The sequence below is a fragment of the Sphaerodactylus townsendi genome, linkage group LG03, assembly GCF_021028975.2.
Source record: "Sphaerodactylus townsendi isolate TG3544 linkage group LG03, MPM_Stown_v2.3, whole genome shotgun sequence".
Taxonomy (NCBI): Eukaryota; Metazoa; Chordata; class Lepidosauria; order Squamata; family Sphaerodactylidae; genus Sphaerodactylus; species Sphaerodactylus townsendi.
In genome coordinates, this window is record NC_059427.1 from 53186394 (window position 1) to 53207989 (window position 21596).

Genomic DNA, 21596 nt, shown 5'->3' on the forward strand with positions numbered 1-21596 from the left:
AGAGAACAACTAAAAAACAGGACAGGTCTGTTTCTTTGCTACAGCACAGGGGTCTGCCCATAATATTGCTGATTTCCTGCAGAGGAAAGGGAAAATGAATGGCCAATAAACATCTGTAAGGCATCTATGAAATTTAGAACTTGAACAGTTATGCAGCCTGTGAGCTAATGTTAACTATTCTGTCTGTATACAATGCAGGTTGCTCTGCACACCTAGTTTCTCCTTTGAAGTATTAGGAAACACATAGCAAATACTTCTAGGATGCAACAGTCTATCTTTGTGTCATTGGCTTTGTTTTTTTTTTAAAAAAGCTTACCAATAGTTCTAGGGGAAAACAAATCATCCAAATTAATTTTGAAGATACAATGCTGTCGCTCAGTAGGGGATTATACTGAAGTCTGACAGCTGAGTTCAGTTTATGAAGGACAGAGGAGTCTTTTAACAGTATTTCCTACAGTTTTGTGTTAACTTGTTCTGAGCTTAACTACAGACTAAACTCCTGCACAGTGATACAAATCAGAACTCTCAACAGGAATAAGGCCCAAGAAACTGAGCTCAGAGTAGAGCTGTGAATATACTTAACAGTAACCTTAGACGTTCTTCAGTGTCTCAAAAGCTGGATCATAACAGGACTGTTCCAGTTAATTCCAACTAGCTGTTCCTTATTATAAGCTTCCCTAAAATACCATGTCAAGAGATTTATGGGCAGAAGTGTTTACAGGAAAGTGACTGTCCAGAAGCAATAAAACTGCAGCATCCAGCAAAAATTTGGACAGCAGCCAAGGTGACGGCATCAACACAAGGGAACAGAATTATTTCATCAAAATCGTCCAGAATCCATGCGGAGAATCTTAGCCCCCAGTCTTCCTTTAACATCAAGCAAGATGCTTGCTGAACACTTGGCAAATGGCATGACAAAATTCCCAGTTGTTTGAGAGTTGGTATGGACTGCTCTAGTCTCTGCCACCCACAAAAGGGATTTGACACTTTGCAGTCTATCGAAAGACAGATCAGCCTCGACCCCCAAGTTCCTAGCTCCAAAATAAGCTTCAAGACTGAAGGTCATTTTTCATGTGAGATTCTGTTTACAGTACTGTGAGAGCAACAGGAAAAAAAATGAACCCAAGCACAGTGTTGCAAAATGGCCTTTAGAAACAGAAGGTTGAAAGGACACTAGCGGCAATAGTCTCTTGTGAGCTGTTCTTTCAAATGAACGACCTACTGAGGAGAATAGACAGACTCTTGGACCAGGCGTGTGTGTCAAACAAGGAAATAGCAGCACCCCAGAGACTGGAGGCTAAAGGAAGTGCTGCCATCCAGAATTAAACAGCAAGGCAAGGATACATACCTGTAACACCTGAACACTGCCACTAATGCATGTTCAGGAAAAATGAAGGCTCACAGACAAAAAAAAATATGAATCAGACTATAAGGCAAACATTCATTGCCTGAACCTGGTGTTATCAAATGAAGCAAAAATCTCCACAGTTAAACTTCCAAGAGTTATCCCACTATAGCATTTTTTAAAAAAATTTCATGGCTGAAGATCTTTTGGCTGAAGTGAGTAGACAAATTAGAGCAACTGCATAACAGTTAATGCCAACTTGAAAGAAAGCAGCTGCCAGTCCCAAAGAGTCAGAGGCTGAATCCCCCAAAGTTATATGATGAAGAAGCTAAGATCAGCAAACCCAGAACCTGCTCTTCATATTATCTGTAGCCTAAACTATACTCTGTCTCACTAAAAGAAAAAGTCAAAATTGCAACTTAATTCACCACATGCTGGACTGTCTTTGTTTTAAAATGCTCCATTTGGGTCCTAGTGCTTACCTAATAGAACAAGGTAGGCACTGGAACTCAAGTGGGGCATTCTAAAACAAAGGCAGTCCAGCTGGTGGCAAATGAAGTTACAATTTTGGCTTTTTCTATTGGTGAGACAGAGTTATAGAGTCCCAAGCACCACACTGCTCCTGTAGGATAGGCAGGGAAGGCTGAATTGTCTGACCTTTCTATGGGCACTTGAGAGGTAGAAACTAAACAATCAAAGGAAATTCAAATGATCTCTGAACACCTCAGCAATGGGGGAAGAAAGGAATTTATCCGAGAAAGTGCTGAACATGGCAGGAAAATATCTGCCTAACCCCAGACTAGCCTGATCTTGTCAGATCTCAGAAGCTAAACAGAGCCAAGCCTGGTTAGAAACTGAATGAGAGACCACCAGGGAAGTGCGGGGTTCTAACACATCGACAGGCAATGGCAAACCACCTCTGAATGTCTGTTGCCTTGAAAAGCCTGTGGGGTCACCATATGCCAACTGTCACGTATCCCCTTTGATGTAATACTGAGTACATGTTAAATGTGGGAGGAATCCTGCCAATTGGGTCGGTGGGAGCTTTGTTCATCTCCTAACTGGCACACTGATCACAGGCTGCAGCTGTCAAAAGCCCTGCCTGGCACGTTAATGATGTTTGGGTGAGTGCGATCTAGTTTGCCCATCAGGGTAGGGAACCTCCTCCTCTGTTGGGTAGAAGTCTAGTTGGTAGATGAACAGGAAGGCACGTTGGAATAGGAGGAGCTCGGTGACCTTGCCCTCTAAAAGTAGGGTAATAGGGCCCAATATGGCTTCAGGCTGGAAGGCACTGAGGGGATCACCCCCAAGATCTGAGCAGCAAGCTTTTCTTTCCTCATTTTGTTCAGCACTTTGTCAGTATTGGCATTGAAGAGGTCTGTGGCCTCACAAGGCAAATTCTAGATTCTGGCACACATTTCCTGAGGAAACACAATGGAGCTCAGTTGGGAGTGGTGACCCACTGCACTGCTAGACTGTGGGCTGCACAGACGTCTGAGTGCTTTGCAGAGGAGATTTGTTGTCTGGACAGTTTCGATGCTTCTAGGACCAGAAGTTCTGATAGCCTGCATTTGTCATCTGACAGCATTTCCAAGTAGGGCAAGATTCCATTCCATAGAGAGAGATGGTAGTGTGCCTTTATACCCTGAAAATTTGCAATCTTGAAGCCAAGTGCAGAGGAGGTATAAACCTTCCTGCCAACCCTGTCTAGTCTGGGGTTCTCCTTACCAATTGGAGCAGAATTCTGTGTGCCATTATTCTTGCCCTGGATGTGGTGTACAACCAGGGGGTCAGCTGTGGAATGATGGAATAGGAATGATGGAATAGGAATCCTTCCCGCTTGGTTCCCTATTGAAGCTCAACACGTCTGGTGGAAGGTGACACCAATGCCAGATGCAATCAAGGTCTAGTAGTGACTTTTAGTAGCCTGTCCATTATGGGAAATGTTCCCTGGGTCTTTGAATACTAGATCTGTTTCCCTAGAATGCAGCATATATTCGTTTCAGGGGAGTGAGCCATCCAAACAAGCTGTTCATTACAGATGTGCAAATCTTTGCTGATGGAATATGTACATAATTCCGGAATGATATGGTCAGGTGAGAGTTCACATGCATAGACAGACTTCTGCCTTCATAAACAGTTGAAGGCCAACTCACCAAAGGACTAGGCTTCTTCATGTGGATATGAAAGTAGTTCTGGACTGCGTAAGGTGGCAGCTTGCTTCTGCTTGGTTGGAGCCAAGGGGAGCATATGGATCCCAACCCTGGTCGAATTAGTCCAACTGGAGCTCCCAATACACCAATTAAGATGATGGAAGACAAAAAATCTGTTGGATCTGCCTGATGGATTCGTATTACAGGTAGAAATATTTGGTTATCAACAAGGGATAGGTGGTTCTGAGTCCTGCACTTCTGACATAGAGTGAGAGGAGTATGGTGAGTAGCCCAATGGGAAGCATCCTGGGAGTGGGGACCGGTTTCGAAGCTGACGTGTGGGGAACTGAGCCCTTAGGGAGGGAGTGGGTAGGCATGGAAGATGACTTGGTTGATTTGGATATCCTTTCAGGCCTGTGCAATACCCATGTCTGACTGAACATGTACCACAATTAATCACCTTTACATGGCAAAGCAACCCAAAACTTCTACTTACACAGCCAAAAGTCTCTCTCATCATGTAACTTACGATTTATTTAGAAACAGAGAAGCAACTGTGCAATTAAGAATGTCTGTTTCATGCTATTTGTACGTTTACGGAACACGATCACTTATTGGAAGACTGAGGACCCAGAACCTTCCAGAAACCAAGGGCAAGTCTATTTCAGAATGAAATAAAAATTAAATTTCAACACTATTTGACCAACAAATTCTATATATTTGTACATGTAATACTTCTAAAATAATATTCTTGCTCTCGTTGTTAACACTGTAAAACAGGTTTTAATTGAACGTATTAAATAAAAAGGATCATGGATTTAGTTTTAAGAAGTCCTTATAAACCTTAGCATGTTTATATTTAATCCAGATTTTAAACAGCTTATTTTTTCCCCAAAAGATACTTAACAAAATTGATTTTTTTTTAAAAAAAATCAATTTTAAATGTGTTTCAAATAGATTTATTTTCCCACCCACTCAGCACTGCTTTAAACAGAAATAGACTGTCTGGCTAACCCAAGGACAACAATTTTTTCTACTTATTTTATTTCTTTCATTGCCAGTAAGTGCACATTCAGCAGCGGAATGAGGGAAACAGACTACAGATACCTCCCAAAAGGACATCATCACAGACTTCCTTTCCTGGGACAAATGTTTTGCCCCTCAAAGTCACAGAACAGGCAGAATGTCAAGAGATTCCAATCAGTACTTGGAAGCAATAAGCACACTGCAAAATTAATTTATTCAATCTCCTGCCTATTTTACATACTGAATAGCAAAATCAGTTCACTCTATTAAAGTATTTAATGAAAAAGTCATCTGTTGTCTAATAAAGGAGCATCTAACCTTAAACCTTTGGAGAAGAAAAACTGAAGTATGACATGAGGTCCCTCAGGAGATCAAGGCTTACAACTTCTGATCAGATCAGCCCCTCCCTACATAGGCCTTCCACTGACACCTTGCCTTCGCACCCCTCACCCCCATCCATCCCAGCATCTGAACCTGCCAAGTTCCCTTCCCCCTATTATTTAGATTTATTTATTAGCTTTATTTATTATATAAATAAATAAATAAATTTAATATATAAATATCTGAATAGCTTTTCATCGCGGCTAAGATCTCCTCATTGGGCCTTGCCTGGGATTCCCTGCTCATGCTCACTGCCAACGAGTTATATCTTCAACTAAAAAATAAATTATTTGATCAGGAATTTCAATACCTTCTGAGCAAGGCACAGAGTTCTTGTTTACCCTTGTACTTTGGGATCACTCCCCGAAAGCTCTGCGTTCCCATTATCTGAACCAACTCCCAAACCATAAACTTAGATGGGCACTATCAAGAGCAAGATGCAATTCCTTTCCATCGTCTTTACTTCAAGGTTGGTTCTTAAACATCCCTCGGCATGATCGACATTGTTCTTTCTGCCTTTCCTATACTGACTCCCTTGAACACATCTGGCTCTCCTACCTGAAGTAGAACAGCTTTAGGCCAGATTTCTCTGCCTTAACCTCGGCTGGGTTCTTGGATCTTTCTACCAATGCAAAGGTGATTCTTCTGCTCAACTATCTCGAAGGGGAAATAACGGAAACCGTAGCCAAATTTTGGCTGCACTTTGAACTAGGTCCCTTGGCTCCTGTTCACACTATTTGTTCTCTATTAGGTTTACTCTTTCCTTTTTGTCCCTGTGCTGTATATGCCTAATAAAGGTCTCTGCATCTGAATAGCTTCTTTCCCCATAGGAATTGGTTTACAACAAAAGAAGAATATGAATAAGTCAAACAGGCATAAAACAATGTATCTTGGATTTGCCACAATTAAGCAGACACTCCATCAGATGCGTGGGCTACAAGCCACAGGCTTAGAGCTAAAAGGGCCTACATCCTTTTGACTTATGCTCATGGACTAATGCCCCTGGACAAACCCAAGCTTTATTGTTATCTGCAAGAAAAGGAAGACAAACCTTGCCCAGATGAAACTCAGCTGCTGCTTAACCTGCTGCCTGCAAGATACCCCTTGCCTCACCCTCACCTCCACACCACAGCCATATCCATGTTCCTACCCTTTCTCCTCTCTTGACCAGAAACATCTGCCATTTTCCTCCCTAGAGATATATGTACATTCAGCCCCACTGTTTAAGGGGAGAAAGAACTTGTTCCTCCTTGAAGCTACTGTCAAGGTCTGTTCACAAAGATATTCATACTTCCAAATTCAATTTGGGTTTAATTTTCTTAGGCACTTTGGCCTTCACTGGAGGTCAAGTGTTTCACGCTAAGTCAAGTTAAATACATGAACACGATGTAAGCAGTAACACAAAAAAATCCATCTGCAACTTGAAAATTGTTTGTAGGGCAAAGGCCCTGTGACTTAATCACAGGCCAATTTAGAAGACTAAAATACAAATTTTAGTCAGAAAAAAAGCTAATGGAAACACAAAGTATTTGTCAGAAATAGACACGCTGAACTGAAAAGACAGAACCCACTAAATTACCACATTGCGAATTGTGGGTTAAAACCAAGGCCTTGTCAACAGCATCATCTGGTTTCCTTCAGCTATCATTAGCTTTATTTGAGACGGGCAGCAGATTTACTTCATCTGCTTATTGACCTGTCCCCACTTGGTTTCAAGCACTCACCCTGCTCATCAACCACAATTTCATTCTGCTGTGGACTAGATCACTGTCAAAGTACTGACCCCTGTTCTCACTCCTTATTTTGGATGCCAGTCCTTAAACCTTCACAATATCCAGACATGAACATTTCAGCTGAGATGTTTCTCTAAAAGAACTCCTCACCTTGTGTATGAGTCTGCATGTCACGGGCCAGCTCCATTGGCAAGACAGAGTTCACCAGGGCAGATATAATAGCAGCATCCAAGTTGCACATTGCTCCAAAACACTTAAGCAGCAGCAGTCGTAATGGGACTCTGTGCTCCTAAAAATAAAAAAGGCTTCAGTCACTAAACCACCAACACCAAGAATTTTTAGTATGCTTTGCAGGAATAAGACCAAATAGTTTAAGAACTGGCTTTAGCATAGCAGGCACAGCTGTGCTATCAGTAGTGATTCCAAGTGAGCGAGCCAACTCTGGCATCAAGTTTCAGGAAATCAGAAACAGAGATTAAAGAGGGGACCAACTGTAACCCAGATTCCAGGTTTCATCATTACTTTTTGTGTTAGTTATCAACTGACAAAATAGTAAAACTTGTTCACTCTTCTCTGATACAATATTTGACATTTTCTGCCATAAGTAACCTCTACTGCCAAGCTATTTACTAATGGGCAATACCAGGCAGTTTAAATGAGGTTACTACTCACTACTGGTTTTCCAGAGCCTTTAATCAGATATTCTTTGAACTTTCCTTAATTCATGATTAGTTACAAACATAAGTGTTGAGAAGTGAACTGTTCAGAGGAAGTCTGACCATAAGTTATCAAGGGCAACTTCCCCTTAATTTGGCTTAGATAGCAATGGTCTTGTATAACAACATTCCACTTTTAACTCACATTCAGTTTGTTACCCAAAACAGGCAAAAATCACTCTTCAAAATTCTGTCATCTGTCACCTTAGATCTTCTAGTCATGCAATTCTTTATTCCCTTCGTAACACTTTCCCCTGTAAAGGTTTGTTTTGCTGCTATCTGGCTAGCTAGCTCAGGATCATTTTGATACTGCAGGCTATCCTAAGAGGTACCTGCAGTCCCACCCAATTTTTATCAAGCTCTAAGCATTGTGTCTGCTCCCTCCTTTAGCCAAGTCATTGAAGCAAATAAGCATGCAGCATAAAACCTAGGAAAGGGTGGGAGATGAAAGGACAGCAACTTATCTAGGCCAGACTGCTGTAGCAGCTCACCCTCAGAAAGGAATGAGGCAAAAAAAAAAAAATTTGTAGCACCAAAAGCAAACTCCCGCATGTTCTTCTGTATACTTTACTTCCTTCCTTTGTCCCAGAGAAGACTCTTTATAACCTAGTTTCCAACCCAAAGCTGTTTACCAATGCACAGATGTGCCTCAATTAAGAGAAGAGCAGGAACAGCCTGCTTAGGTTCCCAGGGCATTCTCGGAAGTCCTTCCTTTAGATGACAGCAAAGCGGCTGCCTCTATTCCTCAGTAGAGCTTTTGTGTGTGTATTTTTTTTTAAAAAGGCCAGCTTGCTTTGCCCTTCAAACGTCTAGCTGGGACTCTGCTGTTCCTTATTTCTTCCACTGCAAGCAGGTGTCTCTGACCCAGATAAGCATCACTCCCTTTTCCTGAGGAAGCAAATCCATGCAAACTTTAGAAATAAGCAGAACATTGCTTTGGATATGTTTGTGAACTGAATATTGTCATTCTACTGAGAAGAGCCAAACACCTTATTTCTTCCTTAGTTCCTACCCTCTTAACCAACTGATCACGTTATTGAGTATTGCTGTCTTCGGTTGTCTACTGATGAAGCTTCAAAGAAGTCAGTGGAAATCCTCCTAAAAAGGAATTGGGAGGGGGCAGGCTTTCTCCTAATATTCTGTCTCTTGTATTCACAATCATCTACTTCATCCAGGAAAAAAAAATCCCTAAGCCCATGCAAGCAATGATTATGCTACAGTGACTTAGGATTTAAGTGTTCTAATATTCAGTGTACAAGTATACAGAATGTGGTCTCATACCATCTGATAATATGTTACAAGAGATGAAACAGATTCAAATTCATTCTTCTTACACATCTTCTTGCAAACTTCAGGATCTGCATCTGTCTGAACATACAGATGGGGGGGATCAGTTTTCCAATATACCAAGAATTGTGGATTGTTAAACAGTGAACGAAATACACCAAAGCGAAGGCACATTCCAAACACCATCATTCCCATTCCCAAAATATACAGGTCAATAGTACTGACGAAATGTCATCAAATACCCTACTCAGTTTTGAAGAACAGGCAAAAACGACAATGTACAAGTTCATGTTTGTAAATAAAATGCTACTCTGGATATATTTACGAACTTAAAGATGACTTCATTTGCTCAAACAGTAATTTAACCATATTCTCAGTATTAGAGAGTGGACTACAAAAGACATATACCTTAATTTCTGCCAGTTGGTAAGATGAATAAAATAAAATTTTAAAACAGAAGCTACTAACTTTGCAGCATACAAAGGGGACATTTTAGTAGATGGATTTAGTCAGAGAGCTCCAAAGAATTGGGCATCTAGTTGTGATGCTATTCAAAAAAATAATAATTAAGAATTTTGAAACAAGTCATGGGATATGTTTAAAATAGCTATGTCAATCCCAGCCAAGAGTTAGACCTCAGTGTCAGAGCAGAACAATTTTAAAGAAATCAATAAGAAAAAATAATTAATATAGTTAAGATTAGATATTCAGTTAAAAGATTAATATAGTAATTATACTTTTCCATAGTAACTGAAAGAACACAGCAAGTTGTGATCTTATGCACATCACCTAGATGTAAACCTTACTGAACTCAGTGGGACCATGCCTAAGACAGAGGGAGGTTGGCTGCTTAAGTCCCTCATCCTGCTGTCGTCCCACACCTCTCCTGGGATGCATGGCACACTGGCTGGGCTGCTTCCTCAGTGTCAGCCGCACCTGGGGTGGTGCAGAGAACTTCTGGGAGAAGGGAAAGCTGATAAAAATTGCTCCTGTAAAATCGCCTCAAACATAGAAGCACTGAACCCAACTGAAAAGCTAAAAAAGATGGAACATCCAATTCTGAACTTTTCACTTGGAGCTTCCAGAACTTCAACAAAAAAAAAAAAAAGAGAGAGAGAGGAAAGTTTCAAGAAGCTCCTTAAACTCTTTCATGGGCTATTATGCTCCTTAATACAGTCTGTGCTCATAATTTCAATGTTCACTAGTAGCATCAATTGGTGAAGAGGACAGAGGAATTTGAGCTATGCAGGGAGAGAATCAAAGGCTGCATTGAATAAAGACCTTTCCATCATGTTATTGGAGCAATATCCCCAGCTAGCTGAGTAGGATTTTCCATATTGCTGCCACATCTGCTAAATTATGTCTGTATCTAGGCTCCCTTCTTCTCAATATTACTTAGAATGGCTTTTAAAATTCATTCATAAAGCAAGCAACACTACATAATTTCGTGTTTTAGCTCATATCCATGCTCCCTAATGCTGCCAAGTAGGTCTCTAGAAGAAGTCTGTGATCTAAGACTGAGTTATTACATTTCATACACCAGGGAGTCTGCGGCAGTCCCATACCCCAACTGTGGACACGTAGTATACGGCTCTGGAGGCAAAAGCTCATGCACAATATTAATTCCTATCCCAATCAAATACATAAAACAACTGCAAACATAATATTTAGGAAAGGCCCCCACATTGCCAAAGTAGGACCAGGAAGTTACCAGAATACGAAGCAACTCCTCCAAATAACAGCAAATGACATTTTCATCCTCATAGAGGGCCCAACTACGTTGCTGAGCATCATCTTTATGGCGAGCCAGATCTGCAAATATCACCTTGAGCCTCTGCTCATCATGGCAGATCTGTCCGGATGGCAACCCAGAACACAAATCCTGCAAGAACAAAGGAATGTATCATTTTCAAAGTAAGACATTATCAGGCAAAGCTTTCACCTTCAGATAAAATCTGCCTTTTAAAAGTTTTGGAAATGCCTGTCTCATAATATCATACACAACTTCTTCAAAGGACTGTCCATTTTGTGCAAAATTTACATTTCCATTTACATAGGTAGTAACTAAACTGTAAAAATAATTTGGCAAATTAATAGAAATAGACCAATCAAAGCTATGATTATTAGAGGAAAGGAGTCTGCCAGTTCAGAGGCACTACATCATTGTGATCACCATTTTGCCTTGCCTATGATTTTTCCACTTAATTATACCACCTGACTGAGCCCTATTAGAGACTACTGCTCGGCTAGAAAGAACTGGGACCTGGCCCAAAATAGTAGGTACTATGTTCTTATTATGTTAAGAAAACCAAAAGGAGATCCTTTAAACTTGTATTGCAGGAACAAGACAGGTGCCTGGAATGGATCTTTGAACATTCTTGCAAAACTTAACTACCAGTAGTTATTCTTTGGGTGAGTTAGCAGCAGCTCATGCGATCGCTAAAATCAGTACACAAAATATTCTATACTCTACACATCATGCCAATTCTTCTCACTCAATTCAGCATTCCCCTCTGTAGTTATAGAACATGAATGCTAGCATCTCACTGACAATTCTGTAATTAATGTGGATAGCAGTTGGCAGTGATCTCCACTGCTCATGTTCTCCACACACCCTTCTTCCTCCATTATTTTCTCTTGAAACTATTTCAATCGGCAGGTTTTTGAATATATATCCATTTATCTTGTAAATATCTAATGCTACTTTTTCCTCTGCCTGGGACAAAGAAGGTTTGCTTAAATAGTAGTGTGTGAATGAGGTTGCAGTAATGTCACAGACCCCCTTATATCACACTGTAGCTTTTTCCAGCTTCTGATTTCCAGAGCCAGACTGCACCAGGCCACAGTTGACAAAATTATTCCAATTTAAATGGCTAAAGTAAACCTGTATTTAAAGTTGAGTTCTCAAATGAATTAAAAATGCGTCTTTTGCATACTGAGTGCAATCATCCATAGATGTCACAAGTATCTTAACGGTTGCGTAACACCGACCTAAATGTACTACTTTGAACAAAAAAATCCTTTTGTTATTCAGTGTCATGGGAAGCTGAAAACAGCCAGCTTTAACAACTAGCTGATTAAAAACGCACATAAAACTATATTCCTCAAAGATGTAGGTGTCTTGGGAAGAAAAAGCGTCAATACAACACAGTTCATCGAGAACAAGCATGCCTTTAAGGAGTTTGGTATTCTTACAACCAGTAGGGACTTTTTTTTAACCTGCCAGCAATGGCATTTGCTTGATTAAACAGATGAATTTACTTCTGCAGATGATACCAAACGATCACAGCTCTCTTTTGGACTAATGTACACAGGAATCCATTTCTTCTAATTTATCTAAATGCTGTGCTTTTGCATGATTCACCTAGTTTACAAAACATAAAAAGAGACACAGCACTATGAAACCAGCTCAGAAACATGGGCCTTGTATTGTTTTTAGAGTGTTAAAGATGGTGTCACACATGACAACCACCATGCTCATCTAACCTCATTTTAAAGTGTGAATTTTTAAAAAAGGATTATCTTCATCCAATTAGGTGGGAGTGACATATCACACTATGGGCACAGGACTGAGGACAGCATGAATGTAGTGCTAAAGAAATAATATTATATGAAATAATACCTTCTAATAATGAAACGGACCCTGTAAAGGAAACAGCTTAGATCCAGACAAAACATTCTCAGCTAGTTAGTTATTTGGCACACTGGACAGCAAAAATCTTTGAACAGAAATTTATTAGGTAACTTCTCAGGGTTACATTTTGGATAATTTCACTGAAAAAATTTCGACTTGACTGCAACAGGCATCCTTGAAATGGTATCTACCAGTAGTTCAGTGCAACCTTGCAACAACCTGCTTTGGAAATAGATTCCAAACTTAGTTAAGCATTTTTCTCAGAAACCAACTTGCTCATATTTTGTTTGCTTGCAATCTGAGGTGCGACTCAATTAGGGCCTTTCAAATTACACAACTGAAGCAATGAATCAAAATTGTCTAGGCAATTACCCAATATTTGCAGGCTGGGATAATGAAGGAAAGAATATGCAGATTTTAACACACAAATTACTGTTTTGTGTGAGATTTATCCTGGAAGGAGAAACAGAAATGTAACCAGCTAAATTATAAAAATCACGGGCATCACATAAATGCACAGTCCCTAAACTCAAATTATACCTTTTAAAACACACACACACACACACACTTTTTTGTGAGATTAACCTTGAAGCAGAGGCGTAGCTAGACCAGAGTGCGCCCAGTGCACACTCTGACTTTTGCGCCCCTGCCCCTCGCCCCCTGCGCCCCCCCACTCCACCCCACTTACATTTAGGAAAGGAGCAGGCTGGAGAAGAAGGCCGGAAGCCTACCTGCATTGCCTGGGCCTGGTGGGAACTACATTTCCCAGGAGCCCCTGGGAAATGTAGTTCCCACCAGGCGCAGGCAACGCAGGCAGGCTTCCGGCCTGCTCCATTCTTAAAAGTAAGTGGGGTGGTGTGCTGCGGGGGGGGGGGGCGCTGCAGGAGGAGGGGGATTTTTCCACCCTCCACGTGACTAGAAATGGTGCGCCTGGTGCGTCGCGCACCCCCCTGTCCCCTGGTGGTTTCGCCACTGCCTTGAAGTAAAGACAGAAATGTAACCAGCTAAATTATAAAAATCATGAGCATCATATACATGTGCAGTCTCTAAAAACACATTATTTCCTTGAAAATACACATATGAGCACAGTGCATTCCCTATAAAATCACATTTAAGGATATCTTGCTTACATTTAATTTTGACAACCAGGTAGTTTTGTTTTTTCACACACACACACTCGGAACCCCACCCCTGATCTGTCTTCCAAAGGTCAACCATCCAAATGACTGAGTTTTGTTGAAACACATTATTAAGGATCACTCAAATGGAGCTTATTTCAGGGTTCAGATGTGCTCGTGGATGTCTGTGAATACAACTGTAGCCTGGGAGGGTTTAAAATAATACACCTGGTTCAGTGCAACTCATCTTGAAAGACCAGCACCTGCAAACAAGGGCGGGAAGCTTCTGCTCATTCCGAAATCAGTTGTCTGCCACATCAATGATTGTTATGACCATTTCCAGATGCCTTTTCCCACAAACATGGGGGCAAAGATGCTTTACCACAGACATAAAAGCAACAGTAAACAAAAAGCACAGCTTCTTGGAATACAAATTAAGAAAAGCCATTCAAAATTGAAGAGAATTACAAACTCTCTTCAGAACTGGTGGGGAGGGAAAGATCTGCTATGCCCAGTGTGGAGGTTTGGCAAATTCACACTCCACTCCTGGACATTCTATGGGAAAGAACAGTGAAGAAAGTCTGAGCTGAATAGCACTGCTGGTTCACATGTTCATATCAACAATTCTTCAGGAATATGGGTCCCTGGCTGCGAAGGGCTTTAAATCTTAGAAACAAACACTTAAGTTTGAACTGCCAGCACAATGCTGTGCTTAAATGGCCGTGACATGTCAAAAGTGACACATTTATGCCAAAAAGCAAACCACCGTATTTTGAACTAACAGAAGTTTCTGAGTAATCTTCATCGGTTCTGGCTTCTGATATTCCTTCAGATTTCTGCTTAAGAGTACTGGTTATGGTTTTTTAAGCCCTACACTGCCCAACCTCAATACAGTCAAGGAGGGCCTCCTCCCCTATCAATCCCCATCAATCAGACTGAATTCCTTTCCATTGTCTGTTCTTTCTGGAAGATTTCTTTGTGTTCCATATTCCAAATGACTCTGTATTTGGGGGAAACATGCCATCTCTGACATATTTTTGGACTGTCAGTTTCATACTAATCTGCAAGAGAAAACAACCCAAAGGAAAAAAAACCATACTCTTACCAGATGAGGGCTCCGTTTTCACCAGTTCTGTAGCCAAAGTTCTCTCACTGGTATAAAAAAACTGAAGCTTGTCAAAACTGGAACAAAATGGCTGAGCTGTTCAACTATTAATTCCTCTTTTATAATTTATTGATTTTATTGTTCAAATTTTTTAATTTTTTTTTGTATGTCAGTAAAAATATCTGAATTCTGAATTTCGATTCAACCACTGCCTAGTAACTATCTGTTATTTCTGTTGGCTGATGATAAACCGGTTATTTTGTCTGTGGTAAAGTTTTATTTCGTGCCCTCAGAATTAGACAGGAATATGTTAAAAATATCCATGGGGTTAAGTGTGAGCAGGGCTGTTATTCTGTTAGTTTTGCCAAGGGGCTCTGGGGCACATAGCGGCTGCGGTTTCAGAAACAGAACTTAGAGTCACGTGTTCCTCTATGAGAAAGGTGTAAAAATTACATTAGTGAAGAGAGGGACTTGAAACTGAAATGGAAGAAACTAGGAAATTAAGTCTGGAGTTACATTCTTCAGCAATTATTTGAGCTGAAGCTCTTCTGTACATCCTAATGCTCAAGCCCTTTCATTACCCACAGCCTTTCCAACACAGACAATGGACTTGAAAGAGATCAATCTATTAGCAGTGCTCTCTAATCTGACTAACTTCTTGACATACTGTGTGTTGCGTTAATCTAATTTGAGCACCGACTCCATCTCTTTTACTCCCACCAGCAGGGTCAGATCTGTGCTCGCTGAACAACTGGTAGCTATTACAGCTGAATCTCCGGCCCACTCTGTTGTTTTCAAGAGCCAGACTATGCTTCCTGACAGCAACAATTTAAATGAACAGACGCTGCTATATTTGCAAGATCTGCTCTTTTTGGTTTGTTCTGCATTTGGAGAGTGAAATTTTATGCAGGAAACAACCACCACTACAGCACTTTGTTTTTGCTACAGAGAACATGATTATTTTGGGAAGCTTTTTTCCTATCACCTCATCTCTGCTACTAACAGATGGATCACAGATTCTAGTGCAAACTTGGTTACAATTCTGCAAAAGCTGCTCCTTTCCCTTTGTCTCTGACTTCTTTCTAGCTGCTCTGGAAAGCCAAAAGTGTTTACAAAACACAGCCAACATTTATCTTTCTTTGGGTCAGTGCACAACACCTTCACAGCCCTAAACAATAAACAAATATTGAACTGCTGATCAGTATATGATAACCGCAATGGTGGGATTCAAATAATTTAACAACCGGTTCCAGTGATGGGATTCAAATAATTTAAACACTAATTGCATACAAGCACCATTTTAACAACCGTTTCTGCCAAAGTGGTGCGAACCTGCTGAATCCCACCACTAGATAACCGCCTGGACTAACTTAATGCAAGAGAGGGGGGTCATCATCTGAATAGCACTCCCCAGGAAACTAGCCCAGATTAGCAGTACCGAGTGAGACAGACACTTAATTCAATTTATTGGGCCATTCTCTAGGGAAGTCCCTTTGAAAACTTAGCGTTTCATTTAGGAGCAAGCTCAACTCCCTGGCTGAGCATATAGTAATTAAAAGGATTTCTCTTCCCTCACCACCCACCCTTTGGAGTTATAATCCTGTTGCAGAGTAGGCATAGAGTAAAATCAAGAAATACTTGCAGATGTGCAGGAGAGTTGGATAAAAGAGGATTTTCCAGCCTTTTAACTACTGCATTAACAGATTTTGCATAATAGGTATTCCTGTCATCTGTCTGGATGCCAATGAATCAAGCACTCTCTCCACAGAATTAATGGAGAGCAGATATCCCTGGGTGACTGCACAAACCAATGTCCTTGTTCTTTAGGGACATAAGTGTCCGCAGGTGACCAAAACTGATTCAGCAAGGCAGAAAAACAAAGAAATTAAATTTCTAAGACTTCTGAATCCACATTAAAAGCTGTCTTCATTTTCCAGGGGGAAAAAAATCAAAACTTTTTAACCTGGCATATAAAATATACTATTTGGCATATTTAAGAAATTTTAAAAAACTAAACACTTAAGTTTTCTACAAACACAGTTGAGAATATATAAACTACTAACGAAAAGTGCTGCAAACTCTTTAATACTGCATCGTCGTCGTCGCCGTCATCATCTGGGGGACAATGTCTTCAGACAGGGCTGAAGAGGCTTGGCCTTTCTTTGTTCTTGTGGAATAACGGGAGACAAACCTGACCTGTGGATCTGACCTGTGGGCGCTGCTACATTGTAAAATAATGTAAACATACCATAAGAACTGGCAGTACACAGGGTTGAGACACTCTTGAATCGGCCACAGGGTGTGTGTGAGCGTATGCGGTTGCACTGTTAAATGTGACTTAAATTGTGAGCAGCCTTTGGTTAAGCTTGTCAGGGAAAAGACCGAATAGAATTTTTAAAACAGTAAAAACATACAAAAACTCAAAAGTCTTGCGGTGTCGCAAAACTCCATTTGTTTTTGCTACAGTAGACTAACACAGCTATCCCTTTGGAATTATCACCATATCCATAATTAATTGTGGACAAAATTAGTAACGCTTAATTTGTCCTCAAAAATACTGTACATCTGCACAGTGCTCGCAGGAATGATCCTTATCTAAAATACTCAAACGGCAATATTTTAACTGTAAAGTGCTTTGCTTCAGTGATGCTCATGCTGCCAACTCTGAGGATAGGAATAAACTGAACTGTACGCAGCCTCACAGGCAGTGACGTAGGTATAGAATTTTAATGGGGTGGGTTCAGTGACTGAGGGCTTTCCGGCTGTTCCAATTCCATGCACTGTTTCAAGCAAGCCGGACATGTAATGGGAGGGATTTGAGCCCGAGGAAACCCCCCCCCCCCCTTTACCTAAGTCCCTGCTCACAGGGGTACTGGGTTGCATCTAGTGAGATCTTCCACTGTTGGAAAAGGGAGGAAGGATCCTCTTTGACTACCAAAAACCTGTGCCAGGGATCCTGGAACCTGCATAGACAAAAGCCATGTGGGATGGAGGACGTAGTAAGAAGAGGAAAGAGACTGAGTGAAAAGGCTGGCTGTGTTGAACCCTGCAAAGTGAGTCAGGAGAAACAGATGTAGGCTGAAAAAAAGGCTAATACAAAGCTCTCTCTAGCTCTCTCTCTCTCTCATAGATTAGAAAAGAGGGCCAATGTGAACGTTTGGTTGACCAACTGATTCATACTCCAGCCCTACTACTTAAGTAGCTTGACAGAAATAGTTAACTAGAGAATTGTATGTTTCCTGGCTATTGTATCCAGGAAGTAAAGAATAGTTTATTACAAATATATTCTATACGGCATTAAGAGGTAGACTGGCCAACATATCCATTTCTGGTTTGAATACCTTAAAGCATAGGTGTCAAACTCGCGGCCCTCCAGATGTTATGGACTACAGTTCCCATCATCCCCTGCCAGCATGATGCTGGCAGGGGATGATGGGAACTGTAGTCCATAACATCTGGAGGGCCGCGAGTTTGACACCTATGCCTTAAAGCCTTTCAGCATATTTACCAAACTTTATCTGTTGCTATTATATTGTTGCTGTTGTTTTAATTATGCCAATTATATATATATATACACATACACATACACATACACACACACACACACACACATATAGAGAGAGCAAACTTTATAAACTGATCATAAGACTGCGTACTCTTCTATCTAGAACTCCAACTCGCCTCCATGAATTTAAAGAGGAATGCAAGTGTGGTAAATGTATATGCACATGCAGCCAGCTTTCAAAAACTGTTCCCTTGATCCACACATTGCATAAACAGAGCAGCAAGGCAGACCTGAATGAAAAATACCACAAGCAATTCATCCTTCAAAAGAGCACACTGGGAATAAGTCTGTGGTAATGGATTCTAAAATTGATTTAGTAAAGTAGTGCTTTGACTTTTAATTTAGAGTAGGAGGACAGAAAAAAGGATACAACTAATTAAAGAATGTAATATGAGGCTTGAAAAAAATGGGTGAGAGATTAGGACAGAGAAGCGGGAAGCTTTAATCAATGACAATCTCTTACTCAGCAAGGAAAAAAAATCTTACAAAATCTTTCATGGTGCCCTTGTGTTAGTTCCTGCTTTGCCAAGAGAGCAGAGAGTTAAGAAAAGAGTACTGGACTTTAAGCTGCTGGCATCTTACTATAGAGAGAGATCAGTACATCCCGAAAGGAAATGTGCTACTCGAACATGAACTAAGGACCATTCTAGCTCCCAGTCCTTCAAGCTAAGCTTTATTTAAAACGTTTCTATCCCACTCTTTCCCAGTATACATGACTCAAAGCATCTTTATCTCACCTGTCCCCTTTTCCCTATTAAGCCTGCTCTTCACAACTCCCCTACTGTGGCTGCTTAATTACATGAGTCTTCATCTTGCCCCATATTTAGGACCCCGTTCCAGTGCATTCTCTGGAGGTGATTGTCTGCCTTTCGACGGTCTGCCTTTCGACTGTTTCTTATGTATGATTTTACTTCCCAGGTGCTGACCAGGGTCAGTGGCTGGGCATCTTCACTGTTATCTTTCTTACAGTTACTTTTAGGCACACTTTCCCAAGATGGAGGGTGCAAGCTGTTTTAATTACTGTTGTAACTACTGGATTCTGACAGTGATCCTTGGAAGAACATACTTTGACACTCTTATCGCTTGCCACATAAACTCTAAGTAGCTTTACTTCTTAAAAGCCACTGTGAAAGGGGACCTTTGCTTATCCATGGCATTTTAAACCTGCCCTTCTTTCTAGGGCTATATGGTTCTCTTCTCTACTTTTGCCTCCACAAAATAGGTTAGGCTGAAGATGTGCAACTGATGCAAAGTTCATGGCTGAGCTTATGTTCTAGCCCAACACACTAATCACGAAACCTCGGTATGGACAGTCTGAACTCTCTTGATCATGAAGAAGCAACTGGGCTTGATCCCCACACAGGACCATGGCATAGCACGTTATACAGGAGAAGCCATCTTGTGCCCCAGTGATACAACATGGCAAGGGTGTCCGGTACGTATGCAAACAAACAGCAGTAATTCACACATGCAGTACTGCCAACTCACTGCCAGCTTGTAATAAACTGCCAACCTAGTTTACTCTCATTCCCACTGAGTTAGGAGCATGAGAAGTACAGAGGCAAAGTATATCTGCTATTAGAAAAGGTAGATATGAGCACACATCTAGATCACGTTTAATCCAGATGATTCAGGAAGAACACTGACATTGCCATCATCTTGGTTTGGCACGTATGGAGGACTTCCCTGGACAGAAGGCATTTCACACCCCTACTGCAGCAAAAAAGGTTACGGCAAAATGTTAATTCTGGGGGGAGGGGTGTTCAGGATAGGGGAAAGGAGAGATCATGGAAAGTCACTCTGCCTGTGGCAATCCACCTACCCCATTTTTTTCTTTTTGTTCTAGCCCTCTCACAGTGCACATTATGGTCTGGGATCAGGTAGGTGTCAGATTCCCCGTTCAGACAATAAAACACTTGATTGGTTCAAGGCTTTTACTGAAGGCATGACAGGAAACAAGAAAGAGAGTTTTGGCAAAAAGAGCGCCAAACTCTCAATAATGTGAGTGTAAAATCCCCATCCCATCATGAGAAGCAGACAGCTCACATTGTCCAGCCTGGAGTCTCTTTCCAGCCACAGAACTCCAAGGCCACAGCCAGAAGTGACAGCACAGCACCTGCAAAAGCAAATTCCCCCACAATGGCAGCATCATGACAGTAGGTTAGCTCAGATGGGAGTCAGCATGCTGGACAATGACACACTGGTTTGTTCTATCATTGTTAGCCTACAGAGATAAAAGTATACATTTTTTCCATATACTTCCAGACAGAAAATAATGGAAACCATTTTCCTGTGCAGGGCCAGAACCAAAAGAGAGAAAAAAAATGATGTTTTAAAGTTACCCTCACATGAGAAATAAAGCTCTATACAGCTGCCAAATTAAAGATTAGTTGTGGTATTCAAGCCTGTTTTATCAAGATACGGTTGATTCTATTTTCAGAGCTACCTTTAGAGCAAAACAAAATATGGATCAGAAATTGTGATCGGTTAAAACAAACCGTGCATAGGTTGGGAAGAAAATAGCTACAAGGTAAATTGATTTAAGAATTTTGCTGAATCCAGGCTAGAAACTGATAATATATCTTTATCACGTTAAAAAGCAATTGCTTGCTAGGTGCCGTTATGTGAAGTTTTGCTGTTGCATAAAGTAATTCTATTCACTATGGATTACTAACTAGATTATGATTTGATCTGAATTTTGAACAGTTTTTTGTATCTGAATACCTCTCTGAATACTTCCCTGTAATCTTGCCAGCAGCAATAAAGCTTTGATATTAGAAACTGACTGGAAGTGCCACCAGAATATCAAGGAAAGGAGCTCAATTGATCATTTCCTACCTAAAGTCAGTTATCTAAATAAAAATCTCTGATTCTCTCAATGATCATTACAAATGTACTCTTTGCATATATATGTAATGCAGGAGAAACAAGCCACTCCAGTAACGCTTCAGGATTTTTCAGGAGTTCCAAAAATAGCAACTGGAAACAAATCATGGAATAGATGTATGGCAAGCAGCATTTCAAAGAATGTGGCATTCTCTAAAGAAAAGTAGTGACAGGAAATTGCCACAGGAAAGCATAGCAGAGTGTATAGCAGGTTGACAAAAACCAAAGGATTTGATTATGAGGGCATGTGACCATCCACCACAGAACTGAATGGACTGCCTATTATAGAAAATCGGGTTTCCTCAGTTCTTACTCTAAATATGGGAACGCCACAGGGCTGTGTGTTGAGTCCTTTATTGTTCACCCTTTATACATATGATTGTACTCCTGTCTATCATAGTAACACCATTATCAAATTTGCCGATGACACAACAGTGGTGGGGCTCATCTCAGGAGGGGATGAGTCTGCCCTATCGGAGTGAGGTGGATGCGATTGCTCTCCATGGTACAGGGGAAAATAACCTGGTTCATTAATACTAACAAAGACAAAAGAAGAGGCTTATAGTGGACTATAGAAGGAACAGCTCAGAAATTCAGCCCTTGACTATAAATGGAGATCAAGTAGACCGGGTGGCTAGTTTTAAATT

The 21596-nt window shown here is 40.8% G+C and overlaps 1 protein-coding gene across 1 annotated transcript in view; it reads right to left on the bottom strand.

The window, feature by feature from the left end:
* Positions 1-21596, bottom strand: part of NCKIPSD (NCK interacting protein with SH3 domain) — a 140144-nt gene that overhangs the window by 25095 nt on the left and 93453 nt on the right. Inside the window, exons 6-8 of the mRNA XM_048490388.1 lie at positions 10353-10523; positions 8636-8722; positions 6789-6927 (exon numbers count right to left, since the gene is read on the bottom strand). Coding sequence (XP_048346345.1) covers positions 6789-6927; positions 8636-8722; positions 10353-10523 — 397 coding nt within the window. The remainder of the gene's footprint in view (positions 1-6788; positions 6928-8635; positions 8723-10352; positions 10524-21596) is intronic.